At 37.4% G+C, this 21,410-nt stretch overlaps 2 protein-coding genes and 2 non-coding genes across 4 annotated transcripts; all 4 read right to left on the bottom strand.

Annotated features, from left to right (window-relative positions):
• Positions 1-3,159: 3,159 nt before the first annotated feature.
• Positions 3,160-4,121, bottom strand: LOC105775631 (uncharacterized). Its single transcript, XM_052621558.1, has 2 exons — positions 3,511-4,121; positions 3,160-3,390 (listed from the first exon to the last, which is right to left on the bottom strand). The coding sequence occupies exons 1-2, from the start codon at positions 3,721-3,723 to the stop codon at positions 3,268-3,270; spliced, it is 336 nt and encodes a 111-aa protein (XP_052477518.1). The 5' UTR covers positions 3,724-4,121; the 3' UTR covers positions 3,160-3,267.
• Positions 4,122-4,474: 353 nt separating this feature from the next.
• On the bottom strand, positions 4,475-7,244 carry LOC105777783 (uncharacterized). Its single transcript, XM_012601245.2, has 2 exons — positions 6,439-7,244; positions 4,475-6,229 (listed from the first exon to the last, which is right to left on the bottom strand). The coding sequence occupies exons 1-2, from the start codon at positions 7,060-7,062 to the stop codon at positions 6,104-6,106; spliced, it is 750 nt and encodes a 249-aa protein (XP_012456699.1). The 5' UTR covers positions 7,063-7,244; the 3' UTR covers positions 4,475-6,103.
• Positions 7,245-12,936: 5,692 nt separating this feature from the next.
• Positions 12,937-13,051, bottom strand: LOC128034339 (U5 spliceosomal RNA). Its single transcript, XR_008190466.1, has one exon. It is a non-coding gene; the product is annotated as a U5 spliceosomal RNA (small nuclear RNA).
• A 4,251-nt stretch (positions 13,052-17,302) lies between these two features.
• On the bottom strand, positions 17,303-17,420 carry LOC128034305 (U5 spliceosomal RNA). The gene has a single exon (XR_008190434.1). It is a non-coding gene; the product is annotated as a U5 spliceosomal RNA (small nuclear RNA).
• Positions 17,421-21,410: the final 3,990 nt, after the last annotated feature.

The following is a 21,410-nucleotide window of genomic DNA, read 5'->3' on the forward strand; positions in this document are numbered from 1 at the left end:
CTCGATAAAGTCCTACATGTCCCAAACTTGTCCTGTAATTTACTTTCAATTAGTAAACTTACTAAGGATGAAAATGTTCTTGTTGAATTTTTCGCAATTGGTTGTGTGATACTGAGAAGTAAATCGGGAGGATGATTGGCCTTGCTAAAGTTGATGATGGACTATATATTTGGAATAAAAGCAATTACACAAGGGGATTGGCTCTATCCATTGCAAAAGAGGACACTATTATGTTATGGCACCGTAGGTTAGGACATCAAACTTTGTGTATTTGAAAAACATCTTCCATTGTTATTTGAAATAAAAGTATTAATTCCTTGAAGTGTGAAATTTGCCAATTATCTAAACATACCCGTGTGCCATACCCATTAAAACCACATATTCAGTCCCAACCTTTTTCGTTAATCCATAGTGACCTATGGGGAGCCAGCCGAGTGAAAAATATTACAGGGGCTAGATGGTTTATAACATTCATTGATGATCATACTAGGGTCTGTTGGGTCTATCTACTCAAAGAAAAATCTGAAACACCCAAAGTATTCCAAAATTTTCACTCAATGGTTCGAACCCAATTCAACTCTACCATACATACCCTCCGTACTGACAATGGGAGAGAATACTTCAACTCTGTCTTAAGTCCATACCTTTCTGACCAAGGCATTATACACCAAAGCTCTTGTCCTGACACTCCTCAACAAAACGGGATCTCTGAGAGGAAAAATCGTTATTTTCTTAATGTGGCTCGAGCCATAATGTTCACTATGAATGTTCCAAAATACTTGTGGGGAGAAGCTGTCCTTACTGCCTGCTATCTCATAAACCGAATGCCATCAAAGATCCTCAATTTCCAAACACCTCTAAATACTCTTTTAAAGGCCTTCCCTCTATTTCATGTCCCTAATCTTCCAGCTAAAATATTCGGCTGTAAAGCTTTTGTCCATAACCATCAACCAAATCAATCCAAACTTGATCCTCGAGCCCACACCTGTATCTTCATTGGATATTCCCCTACACAAAAAGGCTATAAGTGTTACTCACCAACATTGCGCCGAATGTTTGTCTCTCGAGATGTTACCTTCTTTGAAAATGAACCATACTTTGCAAAGATCTCATCTTGTGGGGAGATTTTAATGAAGATGAGACCTTAATACTCTCTTCATTATACCGCTTTGATCCTACTACTACTATCCCAGATTTAGTTGTTTCCCTATCTGAAGAATTTAACACCGTCCTTCCCAATGACAATACCTCCACCAAGTACAACAACCACTTGATCAAGGAAAACAAAGAATCTGAGTTTACTCCGACGGAATCGTTCTCCTGAAACCGTCTGAAGATGCCAATTACATCTCCAACCGAGGACTGTTTCAAGCGAAGTCCCACCTCCGTCACCATCCATCTATCTTCCAATTGCGATTCGAAGGGTACAAGGAGTCGCACTCAACATCCTATTTCTCGGTTTGTATCCTATGGAAATTTATCTAAGTCTTACAAAGCTTTTGTGACTAATGTTGATTCTGTAAAAATTCCAAAAAATATAGAAGAGGCTCTTGAATCAGCTGAGTGGAGACAAGCCGTGATGGAAGAAATGAAGGCCCTCAAAAACAATGAAACATGGGAAGTCTCGGATCTGCCTAAAGGGAAAAAAACCGTAGGGTGCAAATGGATTTTCACTACGAAATTTAAACCCGATGGCCGTATTGACCGATACAAAGCTCGACTTGTGGCTAAGGGATTCACCCAAACTTATGGTCTCGACTACAACGAGACGTTTGCACCGGTTGCCAAGCTAAACACCATTCGGGTCCTGCTATCTCTTGCTGCCAACCTTGATTGGCACTTGACTCAATTGGATGTAAAAAATGCTTTTCTCAACGGGGAATTAAATGAGGAGGTGTATATGGATTTCCCACCAGGGTTTGAAGAAAACAAGGACCAAGTGTGTAAGTTGAAGAAGTCCTTGTATGGGCTGAAACAATCTCCACGAGCGTGGTTCAGCCGATTTGCAAAAGCTATGACTAGCAGAAATTACATTCAAGGACAGGCAGACCACACCATGTTCTACAAGCACTCGGAAGAGGGTAAATGCTGCATCCTTATCGTTTATGTTGACGATATAATAATAACAGGAAATGACTCGGCGAAATTTTGAGATTGAAAAATTTCTTGGTCTGAGTTTGAACTTAAAGACTTGGGGAGTCTTAAATATTTTCTTGGTATGGAGGTAGCAAGGTCGAAAAAGGTATCTTCATTTCCCAAAGGAAATATGTTCTTGATCTCTGTCGGAAGTTGGTTTCATGGGCGAAAACCGTAGAAACTCCTATGGAGTTTAACCTCAAATTGGGAACTAATGAGGATGGAGAAGAAATCGACGGGGAGATATCAACGTCTAGTAGGAAGGCTCATCTACCTATCTCACACCCGTCCGCACATAGCCTTTGATGTGAGTGTTATTAGCCAAGATATGCATGCCCGAGGAGAAGCACCGAAGTCGCATATAGAATACTAAGATACCTAAAAGGAACTCTGGTAAAGGCACAGACTTCAAGAAGACTATCAACCGAAGCGTGGAAGTCTACATCGATGCGATCAGGCGGGTTCATTAATGATAGACGCCTACAAGCGGCTATTGTAGTTATGTTTGGGGTAATCTCGTGACGTGGAGGAGCAAAAACAATCTGTGATAGCACGCAAAGGCAGAGGCGAGTATCGAGCACTATCTCATGGTATATGCGAAGGAGTTTGGATACAAAGACTTATGGGAGAACTAAAAGTGCCTTTTACCGGACCTATGAAGATGTCTTTGTGACAACCAGTCATTGTCAAGATAGCACATAATCCGTGCATCATGATCGGACCAAACATGTGGAAATAGATCGTCACTTTATAAAAGAAAAAGTACACTCAGGAGAAGTATGCATCATCTACCTACCTACTAGACAACAAGTTGCAGACATGTTAACCAAAAGTTGGGTTTGATTAACATCTACACTCCAACTTGAGGGGGAGTGTTGGAATCCCTATAATTAAGGATAGAAATCTGATGGTATTGGAATCCCTATAATTAAGGATAAAAATCTGTTGTGATCTCTTGTAAATAGAAACTAATCTCGATTCATCGATTCTTAGGAAATTACGATATCAATTCTTGATTCTTAGGGATTAGGATTTATTTCCTTTAAAATGATTATTTTTCTCTTTATAAAGCTGTAAACTAAAGCAGTAGCAATATAACAGAATTTTTCCTCTGAGTGTTTTTACAATGTCCTATATCACGATTGAATGTACTCCAGAAGAGTTGCTAGCATCACTTTCGCCTGCCTTCTTCTCGAGGAACGCATCAGTGAGCACTGCCTTGGACTGCAACGATACCTTCAATAACTTCACACCCTATTTGCACAAAAGCAAGTTTCAAACCAGTGTTGTATAATCACAAATAAAAAAGGCTTACATTCTTAAAACTTCTCACTTGTTATATAAAGAAGCAAAAGAAATGGGATTGTTTCTTACCTCATCTATTCCTATATCAACGGTTTTCTCTTCAAGAACCCCCACATCCTTGATATTGATCTTGTTGAGTAAAGTGATACAAGAAATGGCTGACATAGGCCTTACAGCAAGATTATCCGTGATCATGTATGTAATAACCCCTTTCACATAACCTCCCTCATCAGTAGGCGAATCCTTCTTTTTTGGATTAACAACTATTGCGATTTGGTTCATAACAGTATTGCAGGAAGGAAAAATGAATTTAGAATCATTTGCCACATAGAGACCGCAGCTGCTACGATGGTAAGTATTAACACACCTATAAATTCCGGTGGGTTTTGAGTTTGACGATTCGACTGTTGGCAACAAGGGAGGCACATTTGCAGCATTGTCTGGAACTATAGGCTTCAAAAGGGTGTCTTTGTTTACTGTTGGCTGAATTTAGGTATCATTCATATTCTCATGGGTGTCTTTGTTTGCTGTTGGCTGAATGTTGGTATCATTCATATTCTCAAGGCTGTCATAAAGGTTTCCAAGGGAACCCACCATCTGTTCTTTGGTGAGAAGCCTTATGACAGTGCCAACAGGTAACGACAGAATATTTAACATAAAATCGACAAAATATTTTCCAGATTTAGCAAATAGAACTCTTTGGCTTGTTGAGTCAACGAGAAGCTTCAAGCTAACAGTGTTGGTAGCCATGTGGTGGATACAGTTTCTAGGCTCTTTATAATGGCTCGGCTAATGGGAATGGGGTGGCCCTAGCAAATATATGGATACTTGTTGGAACTTTGGCAGCAAAAAAAAAAAAAAAAAACTGAAGAACCGAAGCACACGAGAGAATAGAGCTTTTGCAAGAATGATAACTGAAAAATTCATCTCTCTTTTTCATTCAAAATTTGAAAATATATGTGAGTTACAAAACATTGGACAGTTACCTAATGACATAACTGCTCCCACAATGCAAACTTAAATTACACACAAAAGCAAGCTGACATATCAGCTGTTACATCAATTCAAATCAACAAACTAATCCTACTAACTTTGGACAAATTACAAGGAAACTAAACAAAGTTTCATAGAACAAAATGAACTGAGGAAGTTATAGCATTCGGTTAAACTCCAATGCTGATCTCCAAGTTGAGCTTCTGCTAGTCTTGTTGCTGAGCTGCTGCTGGTCTTTTGTTGCAGTGCAGGCCAATGCTCAACAATACTTTTCTTCATTGGATCTCAAAAAATTGAGTTGAAGTGAGTAACAAGGATTCTTTCCCCTATTTTAAAGTCTCATATGGTATTTCTATTTTAACATGAAAATGGTATCATTTTTAGATCATTTAGCTCCAAGTATAGGGATAAGGTTTTCAACTTCAAGGGAGATTCGGTCCCTGCTAAAAGAGGGATAAATTTATGGACAATTGCAATTTTTGCAATTCCTTCCTTGAAGAGATATGGCTACCTTCTTTAGCATGAAATCCAAGTATTGCTTAGATCCCAAGATTGAGGTTATTATAAATAAAGGTTTGAGGATTACATAAAGCCATATAGTTTCAAGTTATACTATTGGACTGACATGCTTGAAGTTCACTTTACATAAATAAACAAGTTAAGGAACAAGAAAATATTCTTTCACCTTATTAATTCCCACAACAATGACTTTCTCTTTAACCACATCCTTGACGTTGAACTTGTTGAGCAAAGTGATAATAGATTTAGTGGGCAGAGGCCCCACAACCAGATCATCTGTAATCATATAAGTTACAGTTTCCTTGACAAAACCTCCCCCAACCTTGTTTGGCAGATTCGCAAAAGTGAAATTACTGTCCATAACGCTGGTACAGCAAGGACAGCGGGATTTTGGACCATTTGCCATATTGTGACACCTGTCTCTTGGATAGGAGCTAGTACACCTATAAAAATTGGTGTAAGTTGGAGGTTGCATGGATGGAAACAAGGGAGGTACATAAACAGCATAGTAAATGCTTGTGGCTTCAAAAAGATGTTTTTGTTTGCTGCTGACAACATGTAGAAATTGTCCAGATTTTCAATGCTGTCGTAGATGTTTCTGATGCAACCACCATTCCTTGTTCACTAAGGAGCCTTATCACAGTGCCAACAGGCAATGACATAATGCTCGAAAGATCAACAAAATCTTTACTTCACCAAAGAGAAGCCTGTGGGATTTTGGGTCTATAAGAAGCTTTAGGCTAATTGTGGTGGGACTAGGAGTGGGGGCAGCCATGAAAAAACACTAATGATAAAAGGTGAGATATTCACAGTACTTGAATATAGTTACTGCCTGTATAATGACTAATGAGAATTGGATGGCCTAAGCAAATATCTGACTAGTTTTTCTTCACTGGGTCTCAAACAAATTGAGTTGAATTGAGAAACAAGGGATGCTTTAATTTTCACCATTTTCAAGTTCCATATTATATTTCTATTATAACATACAAATGGTAGCTCTAAAAGGGCTAAGTTTTAGCAATTAAAACTCAAAAGAGGCTCAAAGGATCCTCATACAGACTGCTAAGGTTTTAAGAAAAACCAATGAGCATCCCTTCTTAGACTAAGACTCATAAAACAAACTTGCAAACTGAAAATCGGCCAGCATTTCTTATATCTCGATTGAATGTACTTCACCAGCAGAATTGCTAGCATCAGTTTCGCTCACCTTCTTCTCAATGAACACATCAGTGAGCACAGTCTTGGACTGCAAGGACGCCTTTAGCAACTTCACACCCTATTTTCAGAAAAGCAAGTTTAAAACCAGTGTCATATTATCAACAATGAAAGTTGGTCACATTCTTAGCATTCACGTTTTAATATAGAAAGTAATGGGTACGGGTATGCTCAAATTTGTCTATTTTTTCTCATAAATATGAGGATCATACCCTTAACCCGTATATTACTTAATATTAAGGCTGCAAAAGAAACGGGATTATGTCTTACCTCATTGACTCCTATATCAGTGGTTTTCTCTTCAAGAACCCCTACATCCTTGATATTGAACCTGTTGAGTAAAGTGATACAAGAAATGGCTGACATGGGCCTTACAAAAAGATCATCCATGATCATGTATGTAATAACCCCTTTCACATAACCTCCCTCATCAGTAGATGAATCCTTCTTTTCTGGATTAACAACGGTTGCGATTTCTTTCATAACTCCATTACAAGAAGGACAAATGGATTTAGAATCATAGGAGACATAGAGACCACACCTTTGATTATAGTAACTTTGATCACACATGTAAATTTCGATTGATTTTGATGATGCGGTTGTTGGCAGCAAGGGAGGCACATTTGCAGCATTGATGGACGCTATAGGCTTCAAAAGGGTGTCTTTGTTTGCTGTTGGTTGAATGTAGGTATCGTTCATAGTCTCAAGGCTGTCGTATAGGTTTCCAAGGCAACCCACCATTTCTTGTTTCTTCAGAAGCCATATGACAGTGCCAACAGGAAATGACAGAATGTTGAACAGAAAATCGACAAAATCTTTCCCGGCTTCAGCAAACAGAACTCTTTGGCTCGTTGACTCGACCAAAAGCTTCAAACTAACAGTGTTTTCAGCCATGGTGGTAACACTTACGTAAATACAAATCTCACAGATCTTTACTACAACGTCTAGATATGCTTTGCAATGTCTAAGCTCTATACCGAAAGCAATCAAAGACTAAAGGGATCTGGATGGCCTTAGCAAATATATAGCTTCTCTACTTACTGGGGCTCAAGCAAATGGAGTTGAAGTGAGTAGTAAGGGATTCTTTTCACCACTTTCAAGTCACATATTATATTTATTACAAGTTTGTAACATACAAGTGGCATATATTTTTAGATTATTTAGCTCTAAATAGGGATAATACTTTTAACTAATGGAAGTTTATAATAGGTAATGACATGATGTTAAAGAAAAAATCAACAAAATCTTTACCATCTCCAGCAAACTGAAATCTGTGGGATTTTGAGTGTATCAAAAGCTTCATGCCGACAGTGGTGGGACTGGTAGTGGGGGCAACCACGAAAATATGCTAATGATAAAAGGTGAAATAATCACAGTGCTTCAAATATTGTTACTGCCTTGATAATATTGGCAGTCTTATAGTTTTACTTTATACAGTTGGACTGACATGCAAGAATAAAATAAGTTGAGGACATTATCCGTATATCTTCTATTTATATTGAAGAGCATGCCATCATTTCCATCTGGAGACAATTGCAGGAACACACTTTTTTTTTCTTTTTGAAGAAAAGAAACATCACATTTTCAACTCTGTAATAAAGGTTTTAAAGGAATCCCACCATTCCATTTTCAGTAGGTACTCTCAGTGCCAGCAGGCAATGAAAGAATATTGGATAGAAAATCAACAAATCTTTTGTTGGAACTAAGAAAACAAATGAATGAAGTTTGACAGAAACTTGAGCTTGAAGGCTCGATGTCTTGCTGAGCAAACAAGAAAATCAGCTGAGACCTTTTAGCAAATTGTTTGAGTAAAACCAGAAATAAATGAAGAAGAATTCTAAAAATTTCATTAACAATGAATTGAGGCATAAAGCCATTACATATACCAGTCAATAAGCTGGTCAAAATGAGACAAACATCACCTAATCATCAACCTAACTCCACTAAGTACCTAGAAACTTGCTAAACATAACTTGCACACTTTGTAAAGCTGATTTATCAGCTCAAACATCAACAAATTATATCAAGTACATTAACAACTTAGTTCTAATCTAATTAAGTTACAAAATATCATTTGAAAGTAACAAAATGAAACAGTAGCTTGAACTTCAGTTGCAACTGCATGGCTCGGGTAGTTTGTCTGCTTCATGCCTGTATGCTAGCCAACTTCATCACTCTTCCTTGGCTTGCATGTTGCATGCTCCTATTTTGGCTCTCAAATCCTTAAACATTGACACACAAAGAGGCTTTGTCAAGATATCAGCGAGCTAATCCTCAGAACTGTAATGAATCAGTTTCACTTCTTGAAATTGCATTTCTCTAACAAAATGAAACTTTATTTTGAAATGCTTGTTCTCCTGTAAAATACTGGATTCTTTGCAATTGCAACAGCAGATTGGTTGTCACTTTTGATCTTTGTTGCTTCCCTTTGGTGTAGGTTTAAATCAGCCATGATTTTTCTTAACCAAATAGCTTGGTTAACAGCTCTTGCAGCTGCCACATATTCTGCCTCTGCTGTCAGTTGAGCAACAACAGTTTGCTTATTTGAACTCCAACAAAATATGGCTAAACCAAGGGCAAACAGATACCTTGAGGTGCTCTTCATATCATCAACTGATCCAGCTCAATCACTATCAGCATAACCAAGTAGTTTCATGCTATCAACCTTGATATACATCATTCCAAAGCTCAGTGTACCTTTGATGTACCTGAGAACTCTTTTAGCAGCTTGAAATTGTCTTGCATTGCAACAATGCATGAACCTAGATAGGAGACTTACATCAAACATGATGTCTAGTCTTGTGCACCAAACTTTTATAAGATGACTCAGCTACTCTCTCGAAATCTTCTTGGCTGGTCAGCGTTTCTCCAACAGCAATTGGTGTGCTTGTTGCTTTACAATTCAGCATGAAGAACTTGTTCAGAATCTTCAAGGCAAATGCCTTCTGGCTTATGAAAATCCCTTGCTGAGTTTGAGACATTTCTATACCAAGAAAGTAGGACATTTGTCCCAAGTCTGACATCTCAAACATGCTCTCCATTTTTCTCTTGAAATCAGCCAACATGCCATTCTTTCTTCCTGTAACAAACAGGTCATCCACATACAAAGAGACTATAAGTTGTGTTTCATTACCTTCCTTCTTCACATACAAGGTTGGCTCACTGATGCTTCTTTCAAACCCCAAGCTAGCTAGGTAGCTGTCGATTCTGTCATACCAGACTCTTGGTGCTTGTTTCAAGCCATTTAAAGTCTTCTTCAACTTGTACACATTATCCTCTTTGCCTTCAACTTTGAACCCTTCAGGCTGTTCAACATAGATTTCCTCATCAAGAAAACCATTGAGAAAGGCAGATTTTACATTGAGTTGATGTATCTTTCATTGCTTCTGTACAACCAAAGTAACCAGCAGCCTGATTGTGTCAAGTCTAGCCACTGGTGCAAATGTTTCAAAATAGTCAATGCCATACTTTTGAATGAATCCATTCACTACTAGCTTTGCCTTCAGCTTGTTCAAAGTTTCATCAGCATTATGCTTGGCTCGAAACACCCATTTCACTCCTATGACCTTCCTTGTTGAGCTTCATCCTCTTCAAAACAAGTTGGTTCCATAGTAGCTACATCTGCTCTTGTATAAACTTTAGCCAATGGTCTGGTTCCCCTGACTGGCTCATCATCAATGTCCATTTCAAGATTATCCTGATCACCTTCAATCTAATCTGTCACCAGGTCTTCAGCAGCACATTCTGGCTTATTCTTATCCCAGTTCCAGCTTGATTTCTCATCAAAGACTACATCTCTGCTTACACAAACCCTATTGGATGTAGGATCCAAAATTCTATAGCCTTTCTTGACATCGTTGTAGCCCACTAAGATGCCAGGTTGAGCCTTCTTGGCCAGCTTATCCCTTTTGACTGCTGGTATGTGTGCATAACAAATGCAGCCAAAGACCTTCAGATGAACAACTGATGGCTTGAACCCAAACCTGACCTTAAATGGTGTTTTTTGAACCAAAGACTTAGTTGGTAGCCTGTTTTGAAGGTAAACATCAATGTTAACTGCCTCAGCCCACAAGGTCTTGGGCAAATTTCTCTCAAACACTAAGCATCTGGCCATATCCATCAAAGTTCTATTCTCTCTCTCACTGACACCATTCTGCTGAGGTGTGTAGGTATTGGTGAGCTGGTGCTTGATGCCTACTTCATCACAAAAGCCTTAAAACATAGCTGAAGTGTACTCTGTGCCATTATCAGACCTTTGTGTCTTGAGCTTGCATCCTGATTTAGTTTCAACTACAGCCTTGAACTTCTAAAATACAGAGGCCACTTCTAAGTTGTGCTTTAGGAAGTAAATCTAGTAATACTTCGAGTAATCATCAATAAAAAGGATAAAATACCTGCTACCATTCAAAGACTGTGTCTTCATAAGGCCACACACATTAGTGTGGACTAGTTACAGCTTTGCTGAGGTTCTCCATGCCTTGTTCAAAGGAAATGGCTGTCTAGCTTACTTTCTTAGGTGACATACTTTACAAACATCCTCTTTCTCAATTGATATTGTGAAGTTTTCAACCAAGTCCCTTTTGGTCAGCTGAACCAGTGACTTATAGTTGGCATGGCCTAACTTCTTATGCTATAACTTACACTTATCTAAGACTGTTGTGTAGACACTGTCTGAAATTTTGTTCTAGTCCACAACAAAACTTTTGTTAGCCATGGCTACTAACATGAGTTTTGATCTACTTGGATCACTGATCAGACATTCCTTGCCTTTGAACACTACAGAATAACCATTTTCAAGCAACTGAGTTATACTAAGCAGATTTCTGTCAAATTCAGGCATGCACAGGACATTAGATACCTGTAGGAGCGTTTATCAGCACACCTCTTTTGCCTTCTATTTTGATTAAGTGTCCATTTCCAACTTTTACCCTTTTTTTGAAGCTTCTATCAATTTTCTTGAAGATAGCAGCATTGAGGGTCATGTGGTTTGTGCAATCACTATCAATCAGCCATCCATTTGTGGCTTTTCTTTTGGCTGCTGAGTAAGAGACTACAAAGGCTTACTCTTCTTGGTCACTACCTTCTTCTGCCACTTGAGCTTCAGCTCTAGGCTGTTGAGGCTAGTTTTGCTTCAGCTTGCCTTTGTTTCTACAAACTTTCTCAAAATGTCCCATCTTTTTGCAGACTTTGCACTACACATCAGGCTTGAACCAATAGTTTGCTTCTGGATGACTGAGCCTTTTGCAATGTGAGCAAGGTGGATATCTTCTTCTTGCTCCATCTCTTTTAGGCTTTTCAGACCAAATCTTCTTCCTTTTGTAGCCAGAAGAGCTCGAGGCAGGTCTGTTCTTGGCTTGAAAAGCATATTCTTAATGCTCCTCTTGTCTGCTGGCTCTTCTTTGCTCTTGAGCATAAAGAACATTGATCAACTTAATAAAAAAGATGCTAGTTAGATCTCTCGAGTCTTCAAGGGATGAGATCTTGGCTTCATATCTCTTAGGTAAGGTTGTAATGACCTTTTCCACTATTTTTGCTTCACTGAACTGGTCCTCAAGCAATCTGATGTTGTTCACAACAGCCATGATCCTGCTGAGTATTGCTTCACTGTTTCTTCTTCCTTCATCTTCAAAATTTCAAAGTCTCTTATCAAATTCAATATTTGTTGCTGTCTCGTTCTTTCAGTCTCTTGAAACTCCTTATTTAGCCTAACTTTGGTGACTCACAAGCCATGATTCTTGTGAAAATTACATCAGATACACTTTTTTAGATGTATGACATAGCCTTGTGTCTTTTGGTTCTTTCATCTATGTGCTATCTGATCTGAGTCACAATGGGATTGACTCTTAGAGGTGCTGGTTCAACATTCGAGTTGACAACCTCCCACAAGTCGAATGCCTGTAGGTAGGTCTTCATTTTCACTACCCAAATATGGCAGCCTTCACCATTAAAAATTGATGATGGAGCTGGAGAGAATCCGGATAAAGACATGGTTTTTAGACATGAAGAATGAAAGATCCACTGAGAAATAAGCTCTTGTTACCAATTGTTGGAACTATGAAAAGAAATGAATGGAGTTTGACAGAAACTTGAGCTTGAAGGCTCGATGTCTTGCTGAGTAAACAAGGAAATCAACTGAGACCTTTTAGCAAATTGCTTGAGTAAAACCATAAATAAATGAAGAAGAATTCTTAAATTTCATTAACAATGAATTGAGGCATAAAGGCATTACATATACCAGTCAATAAGCTGGTCAAAATGAGACAAACATCACCTAATCATCAACCTAGCTCCACTAAGTACCTAGAAACTTGCTAAACATAACTTGCACACTTTGTAAAGCTGATTTATCAGCTCAAACATTAGCAAATTACATCAAGTACATTAACAACTCATTTCTAATCTAACTAAGTTACAAAATATCATTTGAAAGTAACAAAACAAACCAGCAGCTTGAACTTCAGTTGCAATTGCATGGCTCGGGCAGCTTGCCTGCTTCATGTCTGTATGTAGGACAATTTTATCATCTTTGCTAGCTTCAGCAAACAGTATTCCTTGGTTTCTCCGAAGTTCAACATCTAAAACCCAGAACTAATAACTAAAGAGCCTTCACTACAAAATTCACCATCTATCATACTCAAAGACAGTTACCTTAGAAGAAAACATTTAGGGTTACAAATGATAAGAGTAAAAAATTGAAAAAAGCACTCTAAGTTGGTACTTCAGAAGAAGCCAGTTGTAATCAATTTAAACTATAGTTTGATGGACCACTCTAGAAAAGGAATTATACCTTCAAAAATAAGGGTATGCCACGTTGGGCAATGAGCACCCAGTATTCTTTAGTAATAGGCAAAAGAATAGTTCACTTTGTGCTCACCGCACAGCTTTGTATATTTGCTCAGTCATTTGCACTTCAATTTATAGAAGTTGGTTGAGTTCCCTTGTCTGTTTCTTAGGGATGTGGGATCTTAAAGAAATTGGACACATTTATTTTCCAAAATTCTAGTGATAGAAAAAGACAACGTTTTTTTGTTGATCGCTGTAGAGGTGTTATTGCTTTGATCATTGTGCTGTTGTATCCTGGGAGACATTTGACTAATGTTTCTCCAAGTACCATAGGAGCAGTCGAATCTATCCTAAGAAAACTGTGTTAAATAAGCTTGAACGTTTAGTAAATCTCTGTTCTTCCTTTCATTTTCAACTTATTGTTATGATTTTTATTGATTTACGCATTTGACAATTTAAATATAAATTATTTTATTTATATTTTGTTTCATATATAAATTTGTGTTTATTTATATTTAAATATTTTTGTTTTGTCTAACACATGTTAGCAATAACTCCTTTCATAACCTCCTTCATCAGTGGATGAATCCTTCTTTTGTAGATTAACAATGGTTACAATTTGATTCATAACATCATTGTAAGAAAGAAAAATGGATTTATAATCATCTTCCGCGTAGAGACCACAGCTGCTACGATGGTAACTATTTCGACTCCTATAAATTTCGATTGATTTTGAAGACTTGGTTGCTGGCAACAAGGGAGGCACATTTGCAGCTTTGATGGAAGCTATAGGCTTCAAAAGGTTTCTTTGTTTGCTGTTGATTGAATGTAGGTGTCGAAAGCTTTTTTTTTGAAATCGACATTTTTTATTTTAAAATGAAGATGGAGTTGCCACCAATATTTTTTAATTAGGTGTAATTGGAACACCTTAAGGTTGTCATTTTAATAAAATGTTAGATTTATTAAAATTATTTTCGGTCTACAAAAATCAAAGGAATGGGTTCGAGAGTCGGTTACATGTGAGGAATGATTAGCACCCTCATAACGCCCAAAATTGGTACCTAATTAATTACTTAATATCTTAGTGTCGAAAGTAAAAATTTCGAGGAGAAATTAAAATATGATCCCTCTTTGCATGATGTTCTAATTAATTAAAATCACTTAACTAAATTAAAACTTATGTAAAAGACCTTCTTATCTCGAGGTAACCAAAATGAAAAGGTCATTTTCGGTAAGTTAGGGCACGATATCTCGAATCCTCAAAAATAAGATTGCTCATTATTTAATTATTATTTAAATCTCATGTGTTTTTAGTTTTAAAAAGGATGTTCGGTTATTTAGGTTGAAAGAGAAAATCAAACCTCATAAGTTAGGACACAACTTCTTGAATCTCCAAATAAAGAATGTTGCCTCGGTTTTCAAATTTTCCCTTTTTATGCATCGAGTAAAAATGAATGTAACATTTAAAGCGATGTGCATTTAACTTATTTGGGCATAGTATGAAAATGGACAAATATATTTAAACATAATGCATGATATAGTGATAGCAAAATAATATAAAATAACCATGTGGGTAAAACATCTATATTAGAATGATAAATAATAAATAAATAAATACCATAATAATAATGTAATAATAATATTAATTCATAATACTAATCATAATAGTCATATCACTATCATAATACCAAAATAAATAAATAAAAAATAAAAAGATATAAACAACATAAGTTTTAAGTGCTAAAAATAAAAAAAACAGTAATTAAAGGTGTGAAGTTAAATAAATGAATGATTAAATTAAAATTTAAATAATGAATTATATAAAATAAATAAATAAATAAATAAATCAAAGTAAATGACTAAACTATAACATGAGAAAAGGAATAGGGGCCAAATGGGAAATTATTCCCAACCTCATTACGCGCACCGTTTCCAGGAGAGACCAAGGGCAAGAGGACTAAAAAAAAACCAAAATTAAGTAGTATAATTTAAAAAAAGAAAAAGACCAGAAATAAGACTGTATTGAAAAGCGTTTGAAAAGCAGAAGGGCTAGGGCTGCAATTAGACCCTTCCCACGAAAACACGCGAATCTCAGGGAATTCGGATCGGGTCGTCTGGTCAGCCTTCAAAACGACGTCGTTTTGGGGCGTTTAGGGCTGGATGAAACGACATTGTTTTGATGACCCTATTTAAGTCAAAAAGAATAATAATAATAATAATAATAATAATAATAATAATAATAATAATAATAATAAAACATTTCAGACTATGTTTAAAAAAAAATTCTCTTCTCTTTCTTTTTCTCTCTAAGGCCCTCCATATCCGGCCATAAGGATATCAACGCTCTACTGTGACCATCGATCATCGATGACGGCGACCATCGCCTCCGGTGGCCGGAGTTAAAAAAAATACCCCTTTTTTAGTCCATTTGACTCCTCAAAGCTAGATCCAAAGGCTAAGCCTTCTAAAAGAGAAAAAAAGAATGTTCGGCTCTTCGCACACCTCACATTCCCTTTTGCCAAAGCCTCGGAGAAAACCCTAATGGGTTCGGAAGCATTCAGGGTCAGAGGAGGTCTCCAACAACGACGGGAGGCGAGACGATCGGTAAAACTTTTATTTTTATTTATTTATTATGCTCTTTTCCAAAAATAGAAGATAAAATGGACTACCTTTTAATGTTTATTCTTTGTTCTTCTATTTCAAAAGAAAAAAAAAACATTAAAAGGATTTCTGTTGGATGATTTGCAACATATGCATTGCCACCATTGTAATTTTGATGTTTTTTACACCAGTAAAGGTTGGTGTATTTGGAGGATTGCATGCTTGGCAACAAGAGAGCTATATTAGAAGTATAGGTCGTAACCATTGGCTTAAAAATGATTTCTTTTGTAGCTGCTGATTTCATGTCGTAATAATCGTCCAAATTTTCAATGCTTTCATAAATGTTCCCAAGGCATCCCACTGTTCTTTGTTTACCAAGGAGCCTTACCACAGTTCCAACAGGTAATGACATGATATAGAAAAGAAAATCAACAAAATCTTTACCAGCTTCAGCAAACAGAATTCTGTCGGATTTTGGGTCTGTCAGAAGCTTCTAGCTGACTGTGGTTGGTTTGGTGGCAGCCATGGAAAAAATATTATTGTTAGAATGTGAATATCACAGTACTTCTGCAATACTGTTACTGGCTTTATAATTTTGGCAGGGTCCATGTTTTATATAGAGCTTAATTTGCAGTAACTAATGACCATAGAGAAGCGGAATGGCCAATGCAAATAACACAAGTTTTGTTGAATTCCAAGGGACAGTCAAAACCTTCACAGTAATTACTGACTTGAGAATTCAATGATCTTATCCATATTTCCTTTTACCAACTCCATTCTCCAAATTACCACCAAGTCCAATAATCAGATTAATTCCAATTGATCCAAAATTGTATACTAATCGGCAAACAGATGTAACTATATATATTAAACAATTTCTCACAATTTTAAAATGTTCCATTTTTCAGGGTTGGAGGGGGGGTCAAGCTTCAAATTTAGGCAGCACAAGTTTTTTACATGTAAAAAATGCCGCAAAAAGCTTCAAGCTAACAGTATCGGCGGCCATTATAGGAACACTGTCACAAATAGAAGTTTCAGAGGTTATACATAAAAGCTTTGAGGATTAGATATAACCTAACATCATTTCCATCCTAGAGACACAATTGCAAGAACACCACATCACTTTTGATCTTATTTCCCAGCGAACACAGTAGTAAGCACCGTCTTGGATACCAACAATGCCCTCAGCAATTTCATTCCCTATTTGCACAAAGCAAAGTAAAAGTGTAAAAACTACATTCCTTTACAAAATTGCATCAAAACTTAAAAAGGGATCATTTACCTCATCCACTCCCATATCAATGACTTTCTCTTCAAGAACCCCAACATCCTGAACTTTGAACTTGTTAAGCAAAGTGATAGTAACAACTCCCTTGACATAATCTCCCTCACCTGAGGATGAACCCTTGATTCACAAGAGTCAAGTTTTGGTTCAAAAACATGGCTGCAGGCAGGACAAAGGGATTTTGGATCATTTGCCACATACATGCGACCTATGCCATTTTTATGGTGGCTACAACTGTAAAGATTAGTGGCGGATGCTGAGATTAGAAACAACAGTGGTACATTATTAGCAGTAAGATAGAAACCAGAAGCTCTTTAAAAGGTTGTCTTTGGTTGCTGCTGACTGCATGTAGTTGTTATAGTATTCGATATAGTTACAGATGTTGAATATAGGGGTTAATTTGCAGTAACAGACAACATAGAAGTATAACGGCAAAGAAATATTTTGAACTACACTTTGATGGACCATTCCTGTAAAGGAATTTGGCCTCCAAAAATAGGCGTACGCTGCCATAAGAGACGAGCACACGGTATTCTTCAGTAAAAGACGAAAGAATAGTTCGTTTTGTGCTCACTGCACAGCTCCTTGATCTTACTAGTTTACTTGCGCTTTCATTTATTGATAATGGTAGAGTGCCTTTGTCTGTTTCTAAGGAATGTGGGATCCCTCTCCTTTCTGGAGCTATTAAACCTTGGCAACTTCTTTCTAGCTCTACTCTTCTGCCAAGCCACACATTCTTCCGTCACATTTCCTCTTATTTTTCACCCTTTAAACTCTACTCAACGAAATTATCCCTAAGTATTTCTTCTGAAAATTATCATTTTCGTGATGATAATTTACATTATGAAATTGCTTTTAACTGTTACTTTTATAGTGGTTCATCATTCCAATTGGTAAAACATATGCTTTGTCCAAGCCAACAATTATTTTAAAACATTAGTCGGAAACATCAACAGAATCTTGAAAGATCACCATATATAGATATTCAATAACAAAAGAAAAAGAACAATGATATTCTTTGGATCAGCACCAGAAAGGACTTTAAAATGTGTAAACAAACCAGCAATGCATCAACAGCAGCAGAAGCATTTCTCATTTCGATCACCTAGAACGCTTCTTCCTGGCCTTTTGGGCAAGGAATACATCAGTAAGCAGAGTATCAGACCATAGCGATGCCTTCAGTATCTCCACACCCTGAAACCAAAACCATACCAAAGCCATAAGACATTTGTTTCTTACAGCAACTTATAAACGAAACAGGATAAAAGGAAGCTCGCCTCAGTAGTTCCTACATTAACCACTTTTTCTTCCAATGCATCAAGCTGTTTAATGTTGAACTTATAGAGCAAATTTATGCTCGAAATAGTTGACATAGGAGTAATTGTTAGATCATCCATGACCGTGTATGTAATGACCCCTTTTACGTAACCAATGCATCAAGCTGTTTAATGTTGAACTTATAGAGCAAATTTATGCTCGAAATAGTTGACATAGGAGTAATTGTTAGATGATCCATGACCGTGTATGTAATGACCCCTTTTACGTAACCACCCTCATTTGCAGCAAATGATGAAGTTGAAACCATATTTGGGGGGTTTACAAATGTTTCAGGGTCGTCTCATCATCCGCTATTAGGGCATGTAGGTGTTTGAATATTTACATAATACAAATGACGCCGGTATAATATGTGGTTTTGATGACTGAATGTTTGGCGACAAGAGAGGAACATTGATTGCTAAGCTTGAAGATTTAGGATTCAACAAGGTATCCTTGTTTGTTGTCAGTTGAATGTATGCATCACCCAAATTTTCAACGCTCTCGTAAAGGTTTGCAAGGAATCCAACCATGCCTTCTTTCCTAAGCAACTTTATAAAAGTACCAACGGGAAATAACAATATGTTGAAGAGAAAATCAACAAAATCTTTTCCAGCTTCGGCATATAGAACCCTTTGCCCTTTTGTATCTATCAGAAGCTTCAAGCTCATGGTGGTTGCAGTGTTTAAGCCCTATACTTGGAAAGCAATGAAAGGACTGATGGGAATGGATAGTCAAAGCAAATATAAACAAATGGAGCAGAGGTGATTACAAGAGATTCTTTCAACTACTTTTAAGGTGTTGGTGTTATAACTGAAACAGACAAGCTCAGCTTGTATCTTGTGCAGCAAGCCTCGATACTTACTGAGCAAACAACCAAATTTGAAGCAAAAAAAAAAAGGAAGAAAAACAAAGAAAAGTAGAGTGGATTTTGATGAACAAAATCAGATTCATTCATAAGTGGAACAATAGCATAATGCCAATACATAAATCAAGCACTAAGCTTGTCAAAAAACAATAAGCAGTTACCTAAACAATACCTACCACCACTAATTATATTGAAACTTGAAAACTAAACTTGTAAGCATGTACAAAGTTGTGTTTACAGCTCACATACCAACTAATTACATCAATCATAGGCCTAACTTAGTTTGAAATGAACTAGAACTCATTTCATCAACCTAGGATTACAAAATGAGCAAAAATTCAGCTCGTTCCAGCAGCTCTTGCATGACTTGGTCTTCATGGCCTGCTTGCTATCTGCTAGGTTGCTGCATACTGACCAACTTTAACACTCCTCCTTGGTTAGCACGTTGCAAACTCCTAGTTTTTTCCTTAAATACTCAAACCTAGTTGCATTAAGAACCTTGGTCAAAATATCAGCAAATTGATCCTCTGAATTGCAATGAATTAGCTTCACTTCTAATGCCTGCTCCATTTCTCGAACAACATGAAGTTTGATGCTGAAATGCTTTGTTCTTCCATGGAACACTGGATTCTTTGCAATTGCAACAACAGATTGATTGTCACAAAAGATCTCTGTTGCTTCCCTTTGATGCATATTTAAATCAGCCATGATTTTCCTTAGCCAAATGTCTTGGTTGACAGCACTTGCTGTTGCAACATATTCTACTTCAGCAGTTGATTGAGCCACCAAATTTTGCTTCTTTGAGCTCCAGCAGAACATGGCTGAACCAAGATTAAAGGCATATTCTGAGGTACTATTCATGTCATCTATCGAGCTAACCCAGTCACTGTTAGTATAGCCAACCAGGTTCAAGCTTTCTTCTTTGCTATACATCAAGCCATAGCTCAATGTACCTTTGACATACCTGAGCACTCTCTTTGCAGCTTGAAAGTGCTTCTCATTGCTACAATGTAAGAATCTTGAGAGCAAACTTACAGCAAACATAATATCAGGTCTAGTGGCTGTTAAATATAACAAACAACCGACTAAACTTCTGTAGGTTGATTCATAAACCCTTTTAAAATCACCATGGCTCGATAGCTTCTCTCCAACAGCAACAGGAGTCTTTGTTGCTTTGCTATTTTGCATGGAGAATTTGGTCAAAACCTTCAAGCCAAAGCCCTTTTGACTTAAGAATATCCCATCCTGTGTTTGTGTCACCTCCATTCTAAGAAAATAGGACATTTTCCCTAGATCAGACATTTCGAACATCTCCTGCATCTTGGTCTTGAAATCATTCAGCATTGCTTGATCTCCTCCTGTCACCAACAGGTCATCAACATACAGGGACACAATAAGCTGTGTTTGTTCCCCTTCCTTCTTAACATACAATGTTGGCTCGTTCTTGTTTCTGTCGAATCCCAAGTTGATCAAGTAGCCATCAATTATGCTGTACCCTATTTTAAGCCATACAAGACTTTCTTCAGCTTGTATACCATGTGTTCCTTGCCAGCTATCTCAAACCCTTGTAGTTATTCAACATAAATGTCTTCCTCAAGAAATCCATTGAGAAAGGCTGACTTCACATCGAACTGATGGATTTTCCATTCGAGTTGTGCTGCTAAGGCAATCAGCAGCCTAATGGTGTCGAGCCTGGCTACTGGTGCAAAGGTCTCTAGATAGTCCAAGCCATATTTCTGGCTGAATTCCTTAGCAACCAGCCTTACTTTTAGCTTGTTCAAACTCCCATCAGCTTTGTGCTTGGCTTTGTACACCCATTTCACTCCAATAACCTTTCTTTTGACTGGTCTTTCAACCAATTCCCAAGTCTGGTTCTTTTCAATCATGCTGATCTCCTCAGCCATTGCTTGCTTCCACCCTTGCTAAGCTTCAGCCTTTTCAAAGCTGCTTGGTTCAGCTATAGCTACATGAGCCATTTCATAAATCTTAGCCAATGGTCTAGTGCCCCTGACTGGTTTATCATCAATGTCCATTTTAGGACCATTTTGATCATTTTCGACTTGATCTGCAAGATCTTGAACGCCTGAGTTCATTCCTTTCTCGGCCCAAGATGACTTCTCATCAAACACAACATACCTGCTAACTGACACCTTGTTTGTTGAAGGATCTAAGATCCTATAGCCCTTCTTGACAGTGCTATAGCCCACCAAAACACCAGGTTTAGCTCTTTCAGCCAGTTTATCCCTTTTAACAGCAGGCACATGTGCATAGCAAATACAACCAAAGACCTTTAGATGAGCCAGTGATGGTTTGAACCCAAAGCAGGCTTCAAATGGAGTTTTCTGAGTCAGAGCCTTAGTTGAAAGTCTGTTTTGAATGTAAACAGCAGTG

This window comes from Gossypium raimondii, chromosome 10 (genome assembly GCF_025698545.1).
Source record: "Gossypium raimondii isolate GPD5lz chromosome 10, ASM2569854v1, whole genome shotgun sequence".
Taxonomy (NCBI): domain Eukaryota; kingdom Viridiplantae; phylum Streptophyta; class Magnoliopsida; order Malvales; family Malvaceae; genus Gossypium; species Gossypium raimondii.

Bases quoted from the DNA above. Each gene is read 5' to 3' on its own strand.
- LOC105777783 (XM_012601245.2), bottom strand. From the start codon at position 7,062: ATGGCTGAAAACACTGTTAGTTTGAAGCTTTTGGTCGAGTCAACGAGC. The intron at 6,230-6,438 runs GTAAGACATAAT...TTCTGAAAATAG, and splicing joins CTGATATAGGAGTCAATGAG to GGTGTGAAGTTGCTAAAGGC.
- LOC105775631 (XM_052621558.1), bottom strand. From the start codon at position 3,723: ATGAACCAAATCGCAATAGTTGTTAATCCAAAAAAGAAGGATTCGCCT. The intron at 3,391-3,510 runs GTAAGAAACAAT...TTGTGCAAATAG, and splicing joins TTGATATAGGAATAGATGAG to GGTGTGAAGTTATTGAAGGT.